We start from the raw sequence: 9,137 nt of genomic DNA on the forward strand, positions 1-9,137 counted from the left end.
TGTCTCAACAAGGTGTAAAGTGATTTCTATTGTGGTCGTAAACACGTCGATTAGGGCCAGTAACGCCGGCTATAGTGTGTTTGCTGAGTAGTGCTTGTTTTGTGTGGTACTGTAACTACTATAGCCGTCCTAACTAATCCCTAAGCAGATATTGGGGGCATGAGGTTGGAACGTTTTCTGGCTGCCAAGCTCCCATGGCAGCGAGGTACAAGAGAGACCATACAGTCATAAAAGCTTGCAATCCTCCTGTTCCACCTCAACATCTGCTTGGAGATTAGGTCCAGCCTTGTAAGCCAGCCTGGATGCCAGACTGTTTCTAGGGTCTATACAGTCCAACTCCTCGGCTATAGGGCCAACATGCCCCCAAGGAAACTCTACATCAGGCCCCCTTTCAATTAGACCCTGATATATAAACCGTGATCGAAATATATCATTGAGATCGGACCGGAGTCTAGAATCCAGGCAAAGACGGGCGTATAATATAAAAAAAAAATACAAGCTGGTCTACTTACATGTTAGACTACGATGCACTCTCAAACGGTCCCCATTTTTTGTACGGCGCTTGTTTCCCCATAACCGCTAGGACTAAGAAATTGTAGAATGCCAGTGGTCTTTCAGACCATGCATGAATTTTTCCAGTACTGTAATACAACACTTGCCCTCTTTTCCCCTAGCCTACCATTCCGAGACTATATCCACTACCAACACTGAAGAAAACTTTTATTTGACGAAAAAATCTTCTTTCCGAAATTTACACATTTTCAAAACGTAACTAAGTTTTTCTGTAGTCTAGATCTTTGATATGCTGTATGAGTCTAATTTTTTTGCTTTATTACATTATCCAACAGCTATGATCATTGGACGTCAATAGAAGGTAGATATCCAAACATGGCGTCACGTCCAGGTACCCCCCGCGGCCACGGGTCCCCTTCCCCCCTCTCCATCCGACGGTTCAACTCCACGGAAGAGTACATGTCAGTCATCCGAAACGGGCTCTCCGATTGGCTCAACTCTCTCTACAACTTGAACGTGACTCCCGACGACTTGATCGAGTACCTGAGCACGGGGGTGGTGTTGTGTCACCACGCCAACACGTGGGAGGTGGAGAGGGGGACGGAGTACCGTGTTCACTTCTCCCCACGGGCTACCCAGGGGTCGTTTCAGGCCAGAGACAACGTGTCCCTCTTCATCAATTGGTGTAGGCGCAGTCTACAGTTCCCTGAGACTCTTCTCTTCGAGACAAACGACTTGGTAGAGGGAAGAAACGAGCACAACTTTCTTGTGTGTCTGTTGGAAGTTGCGAGGAAGGGTTCGGAGGTTGGGCTGTCCGAACCAGTGTTCGACTTGCCCGAGATGAGTGTGGAAAAGTTCGCCACAGGACCGCTGAGTAGTATACCACTGTCTTACAGTGACAAAAAGGTAATAAGCATATTTTTCCTCTGAACATACATTAGACAACACGTAGTGCCATAGATGGAGAATTAACAAGCATACCAGACACTAGGTCTAGCCAAAGTGATTGGTTGTTCAGTATGAGTATGTAACACTGTGTGACTTTCTATAGTGATTGGTATTCAAAGTTTATGACGACAGAATGCCTTTTTCAAAAACACAATCACGTGGACTGTGTATCTGATAAAGGATGGTCCTGTTAGATGATAAATGATATATGAAAATGAAATGAAATGTTCATCCCGGTAAAACAATACAGAGATAAATAGAAAGTAGCTCCACTGGTAGCAGCTTCACAGTTGAGCTCTGAGTTAATATAAGTCGGTAACTGGGAGAGCCCGGTTCAATAATGGGAAGGGCATCTCTGTTGCAATTGGGGCTGCACCTATATTTCGGTAGGGGCGTAAAAATGGAGGTTCCCTTGTTCAAGGAGGTGCCTCATGAAATCCCTCTCTACAGAAACTATACTCTCTATGAAGCCATACTCTTCATGAAACGCAAACTGCATGGAAACTTACTAACATATGTGCCACTAGGCAGTACAAGGTGAACAACAAAGGTTATCTGATAATGTTTGCTGTACATTGCACACTCGGTATCGAGGGAACTATGTACTCCTTCCGGGGCACATGTCAATGACCTGTGCGTGCTCCGAATATGCGGAAAATGGCGTCATAAGGAGTGATCTAGCAGGTATTGATTTGACGTCATCCACATGTGAGCTAACTTTCCATTCGAGACATGGCTTACTTAAAAAGGGAAAAAGAAACGTGACCTTGACAAATTAGGTCAATGCCAGATAATAGAAGAACATCCTGGGAATATTCCATGCATTGGGCAGTCCCTGACTGTGGCACAGTGGATCTAAACTTCAGACTAGGAGTAATAGAGGAACGAGACCTTGTCTGCCTCCAAACCCCCAATCACATGCATACCTAATACCAGCTCAAAAAAGAACGAGGAATGGTCGTGCCTTCAAGTACCAGAGATACCAACCTAGGATTGATGTGTTCAAAAATTAGCACTTTCCCAGAACTATCATGTAGTGGAATTTGTTATCACCATGCACAGTAGGGGGGTCTTCTTTGGATAGTTTTAAAAAGCATTACTGATAGATGTCCAAAAGTTAGGTGTGACAGGTCGTTCAGTGTAATATAACCAGCTACTGCCGCGCCGCGTGCCTACGAAGCTGATGTGTTACACCGAAGGGTGGTCACCGGCTATATACATATACCTAGTACCTGGATGTCAAAACACCGTTCGGTTTGAATCCCAGTACAGGTGTTTCGGAATAGCCCAGCTAAATTTTGAAACGTTACTTAGAATTGAACTAATGTTTTGCTTGTGCCAATTCTGTCAGCTAATGTAAAAGAAAGACGACTAGAAGGTTGTCTTTACGTGATTTCTTCCGCATCTTATCTGGAATGAGCAACATTTCTTCATTCTCCTACAGCAGAGTACCGTTGGGGACCGGGCGTTAGGAGGATGCATTTCTTTAGATCCAGAATCATTGCACACAGATATTGGCGATGGTTAAACAGGAAGAAAGTGAATACATGGCCTCAAATCCCTTAACTTTCCCAACTTCTATCCCCTATCTAAGTTCTGAAAGAGACAAATGTTTCGTGCGGAACTCTAATAGAATGTTATACCCAGGAACAGCTTTTTTTCGCTTCCAACACCGCACACAGATATCATATCTTGCGAAACGTTGGTATACGAGTACGTGAGATAATTGAATAGTGTACAAGTCCTGGAATCCTTCAAATGTCGTCCCATCTTCTTTTCCCATTCTGAGTTCCGAATGAGAGGAATTTCTCATGTGGAACGGAATATAGAATAATGTTACTCGGAATAAGGAATCTTTTTAGATCCGACAATGCCCATATATATTGGCCATGATATACCGTCTAACACGAGGGAAGATAATAGTATACTAGTCTTCGTATCCTTCAACTGTCGTCCCAGAGTCTACCCCCAATCTGAGTTTTGATAGAGACAAATGTTTTATGTAGAACTCAAATGATATGTTGAACATTGGAATATCCCTTTTTTTTGCTCCAACATTGCATGCATACAGATATTAGTCCTGGTGTAACGTAGGTCTACATGAGCAAAGTGAATAGCGTACAAGTCCTCCAATCCTTCAACTGTCGTCCCAGCTTCCATCCCCAATCTGAGTTTTGAGAAAGACAAATATTTCATGTAGAACTCAAATCACATGTTGTACATTGGAATAGCCTTTATTTTGTTCCAACATTGCATGCCAAGTTGTATAACGTTGGTCTACGTGAGCGAAGTGAATAGTGTACAAGACCTCCAATCCTTCAACTGTCTTCCCAGCTTCTATCCCCAATCTGAGTTTTGAGAAAGACAAATGTTTCATGTAGAACTCAAATCACATGTTGTACAATGGAATAACCTTCATTTTGCTCCAACATTGCATACAGATATTAGCCCTTGTATAACGTTGGTCTACGTGAGCAAAGTGAATAGTGTACAAGACCGTAATCCTTCAACTGTCCTCCCATGTTCTTATATCTCCAATCCTTAGTCCCATACATGTGGTGTGCTGGATATGATCGCTATCTCGTAGTGTTAGTTTAACCCCTTAACTAGTCAACACTCGTCCTCGACCCCTTCTTTCACAGTCGCGGAGTGAAAAGTTCAAACTGCGAAGTTATTGAATGTTATCTGCGAAGTACAGAACTTCAAACAAACCCTTTTGTGGAGCTCACTGTTCGTTTATCGACAGGGTATTGATTTACGTCTAGGTACCATAACTCTTTCTCGGCTCTGGGGTAATAAATGTCAGGTTGCCCCTCTTAAATTCCATTTTCTTACCGCTCGAGTTCTCAATTGTTTCCGAGTTCTGAAACCCCCTTTCCACTAAAGGCTGCGACCGCACTGCGACCACGCTGCGAACGCGTTTTGAACGCGCTGCGAATGAGCTGTGAACGCGTTGCGAACGCGCAGCGCCCAGCGATTTAACAGCTCGCTCAACGAATTTCATACAAAAAGAACATATTTTCATATTTTGTGTGTTTTAGTGCGTTTTGCATCATACTTGCATCATATTGCAGTTATTAGATCAAGGGCCACACAAATCCTACGGTGGTCGCTGTATAGTCGTTCAGAGATCGCCGTCTAGTGGAAAGGGCGCGGTCACATAGGTCGTACGATCGCTAACTTCGGGCATTTTGGAGGACAATCATGTACGTCTTCTGCAAAGTTCAACTGTCTTGATACGCAAAATTTTGTTTCCATCACAGCTTGCCTGAAAGTTCTAGGGCATCAAAATCGTACGACGATCGCACGACCTAAGTGACCGCGCCCAAAGGGGACCTGAGTGGTTCAAACTTCGAAGGCATCAAATCTGCGGTTTCCTGCGTCATCAAAAATTTAGGAAATATTAATCGTAGTATTATCCTTTTCATATCCATGCATTGATTTTATCGAATGACCTTTTGCCCCCAAATTGTGTCTACTGTTCTGGGGATTACAGACAAAAGCATAAAATTTGACGACTTATCCACTCCTGTGGTTTACTTTATTGACGGCGTTTTCGGTGTGCTTTTAGCTACCGGGAGAGATAGAATGCTGATGGTTTGGGTATGATAGTACCATGTCTTTATGCTCTAAATAGTAGTCAATAAAGACGTGGAAAACATAACTACATGTAACAACAATATTTACAAACAAACCGATCTCTACAGCTGAATAAGATACAGCGGACGTTTCGAGTGATGTCCATCACTAGTACTCAGCTTCAGTACTTAAGCATCACCAGAATAAATTGACAGAACAAGTGACAAGTGACACAGATGAAGAAGAGTGATGAATGTCACTCGAAACCACCGGAAGTGAACTCTGTATCTTATCTAGGTGTAGAAATTGGTTGTCTTTTAATATTGTTTACCTGGATGTCTAACATAACGTAACATGCATATATGTTGTAGGACATCTGATTTTTTTTTGTATGTTGTGAAAAATTAGAGTTTACTATTTGTTTTAATTCTATTCAGGTCCCTCCAAGTACGGAATCCAAAAGAGACTCCGACACAACGCAGAAAACTCCACCTCTCCAAAGGAGACATCCTCAGCGCTCTGTTTCCACTCCGAGTCTGGTTTCCTCTGATGGAGCGACCGGAAATGACGTCTCCTCCAGCAAGGTGACCGGAAATAATGTCATGATGGTTGTGCGCGACTCTCATGGAAAGCACACGGTGTTACGTGACCGCACGGAGCCAGTGAACCTAGAAGCGAAGAACTACCAACTCGTGTGTGCTGATACTGTCGAGCTACCAACCAATAAGACCAAGCGAGACGAAGACGCGACGTTACACGTTATGGCGGCGATTCCAGCAAACGATATGGAAGCGAAGCCTGGAGACGAAGTGTTCTGCAAGAGTACGGAGATTGTTGCGCCGCCAAAAAGTTGCCCCGTGCACGGAAGGTCGTCCTCGTTGGATGACGTTGCGCACGGACAGCGCCCGAACACACCAACCGAGAAAACGAGGGCGACTAGACGTTGGTCGGACGGGTTTCAGACACAGCCGAGAACCACTGGAAGAAGAGACAGTACCAAGTCACCATCAGAGCGCGTTCTATCACGTGTGATCGCGGCAAAAAGTTCTCAAGGAACACACTTCGAGTCCCCGTTCATACAATCGGAAAGACACCAACATCAACACGTTTCATCGCCTCGAAGGGGTTCGCTTGGTTGCTCCGTCTGTCCCAAACACTCGAACGAAGAGGAGAGTTTAGAGTCGTTCTGGGAAAGACTGTCTCGTCCCAAAACCAGGAGGAAATCACTGCCTTCTGGGTTGCCGACTGTGTCTGAAAACGTGACGAGACAGAGACCAAAGTCAGCTGACGGCAGACTACACGCTAGAAGGGGCACCTTTACTTGCAGCAGTAGTACAGACCAGATTTCTCTGAGTCCTAGGGGTAACACGTGGGGAGGAAAGAACTTAAACTCCTCTTTGGACAAAAATGATTCAGAGCAACCAAGGCCACGTCCGCGTTCGGCCATGGGAAAGTTAGGACCGGACCGGACTCCTGTGAGTCCTCGATGGAACACAGGAATGACCAGAATCTCTCCGGACAAAAATGGACCTGAAGGACCGAGACCACGACCGCGTTCAGCAATGGCAAAGTTTGATGGCTCCAGGTCCACGCCTCAAAACCCACGTGAAAAAGAGCGACCTATAAATGAAAGAAGCCCAAAGGAAAATACATATAATCCTTTAGATATTAAGAAAGAAACGTCAAAGGAGATGGACAGAGCCACTAGTTTTCGTAACAGAAACAGCAAAGAGCGAGTTTCAACAAGTCCTAGAGGTAACGTAGTGGGAAGGACTAGAAACATTAATGAATCTCCGGACAGAAATGGACACGAGCACCCGAGACCACGTCCGCGTTCCGCAATGGCAAAGTTTGAAGCTCCAACCTTCCCACCTCTAAACCCACTTGAAAAGGGGAAAAACTTAACCGGAAGAAACTCAAAGGAAAACTTCAAGGATAATCATTCCTTAGATATCAGGAAAGAAAGGCCAGACGAGAGAAACACGTCTACTAGTTTTCCGAACAGTACCAACAGGGAAAGAACTTCACGAAGTTCAAGAAGTAACACAGAAAATTTCGTCCCCTTTCGGAACAGGGACAACCCTGAGACGAGACCACGGCCCCGGTCGGCAGTGGCAAAGTTAGAAGGTTCCCCACCTCGACAAGTGCGTGCAGAAGAGCAATTCCCAAACGGAAAAGATGTTAAAGAGAAGAAGACACCAGCTAGACATGCCTCTTCTCCGGATATCAGGAAGAAAACATCAGTAGAGGAAAACGGAACCAGCAAGGCCAGTGGTCGCATCCCTTTGGAACGCGCCAACAGTTTTACTATCAAGGAAAGGCGGGCACAAAGTGAGTCATCGGACAGAACTCCAAATCACCGACGAGAAAATGGCTTCTCCGCCATAGACAGATCTAAGTCGTTGCCTCTCATTGACGAGGTTTTCGTAGACAAGAGACAAGAAAGATTCGTTTCTATGTCAACGAGACCGACAGTTGTCAATCACAGCTCGTCAGAATCCGCTAAACAAAGCAAAACGTTCTATCCTACATTTCAACACAACTCAGACAACCGAACAAGGTCTCTTGATCGCCGCGTGTCAGACTCGTACGCCATGGTTGGACGAGATCGCACTGAAGTTGATCGCGAAGTTTACGAAGACTTCTTGAGAGAAGTCGGGAGGACGAAATCTCCATCACCTGCTGTGTTACGACGTCTTAGTCCGTCTACAGTAAACAACAACAAAAACATACACCAACAAACAACAACAGCAAACAACATCAACACCAGCACACAACATCACAGTAACACATATAGGGAGGCAAACTTTAAACAAAATGACGAGACAGAGGAAGCGTACAGTTCTTCCTCTGACGACGCCTCGCCAGACTTGAAACGATCGGGGCTACGCCCGTGTACGCCCGTCCCGTCAGACCACAAACTTCCCAGGGATGTGTCGCCTAGACAAGACCCGGTACCGTGGCCTCCCTCTAGGATTCCCCGCCCGACATTTTATGTGTCCCCGGAGGAGACGGGAGCAGGCCCCGTTGTTTCACCTTCAGCTCAGTGCTCGAACGCTAAGAATTTGCAGGATTTCCTGGACTATCTACACACGTCGAACGCGCTACAGCGGTCAGATTCTGTGTCTTTGACGTCAGATTCTAGCGAAGGAAGCACCTTAATATAACGTTTCTCATCATGTTTCTATACAATGATTTATACAACACTACAAGAATCAGTGTGAAACTAGTGTCACATCTAGAAGGTTACAGGGCATTTAATACAAACAAACAATTAAATTCACACACACCCTGGTCACTCAATACTAGTAAGCAGTTTACGTAGTACTACTCACTGGTACTGCTCATCCGTACGCAACTGTTTGAATTATTACGTTTGTACAATGTAACGTTACATATGACGTCGTTACTACAACACAGTTTCAGGATACTTCAGAGCATTTTTCATTAATACTTCAAGTGCCTTACAGTGTCAATATTTGCGAATAAATTAACGCAATAACACGTGCAAATTTGTGCCTTATTTCTTAGCTTAGTTCTGACAGAGAAACTAGGGCGCTTCACAACAGATTCCAAAGAAAGAAAGAAAGAAACAAATCTAGTCGCTACATAAGTATACCTGGATTTCAATTTCAAAGATTAGTTTGAGATATTTGAACAATTTCTTCAATCAACTCCCCATTACATTATCATCCCTGATCGTAATCTCACTATTCTTTGAACTTGGTAAATACGTATACCGTAATCATTAGATAACCTCATATGTTCTCAATGTCAAGCATGAGTCATGTAAGAAAACACGGGTACAACTTCACATCCTTGTCCTTGCCAGGCGATTTGTTTACATAACCTCTTATCTGGACACAATGTCAATGTCAATTCCTGATTCTAATCAGTCTGTCAGGTTTTCATTAATTTTGTTATGAAGTCCTGTCGAAAGCACTGCCACGTTGTCGTAAAAGGCACGCTTTCGTTGACATTCGCAGCCGCCATTTTGAATGTGGAGGTCAAATAATGTTTGCTATCAAAAAATAAGGCAGAGGCTGATTTACAAGTTCTTGAGGATGAAATGTAATTAGTACATAAACGTATATACA

At 44.3% G+C, this 9,137-nt stretch overlaps 1 protein-coding gene across 1 annotated transcript; it reads left to right on the forward strand.

The window, feature by feature from the left end:
- The first annotated feature begins 851 nt into the window (after nucleotides 1-851).
- Nucleotides 852-8,544, forward strand: LOC118416681 (serine/arginine repetitive matrix protein 1-like). Its single transcript, XM_035821861.1, has 2 exons — nucleotides 852-1,419; nucleotides 5,478-8,544. Exons 1-2 carry the CDS (start codon nucleotides 889-891, stop codon nucleotides 8,205-8,207), a joined length of 3,261 nt encoding a protein of 1,086 aa, XP_035677754.1. The 5' UTR covers nucleotides 852-888; the 3' UTR covers nucleotides 8,208-8,544.
- Nucleotides 8,545-9,137: the final 593 nt, after the last annotated feature.

The sequence above is a fragment of the Branchiostoma floridae genome, chromosome 5 (assembly GCF_000003815.2).
Source record: "Branchiostoma floridae strain S238N-H82 chromosome 5, Bfl_VNyyK, whole genome shotgun sequence".
Taxonomy (NCBI): Eukaryota; Metazoa; Chordata; class Leptocardii; order Amphioxiformes; family Branchiostomatidae; genus Branchiostoma; species Branchiostoma floridae.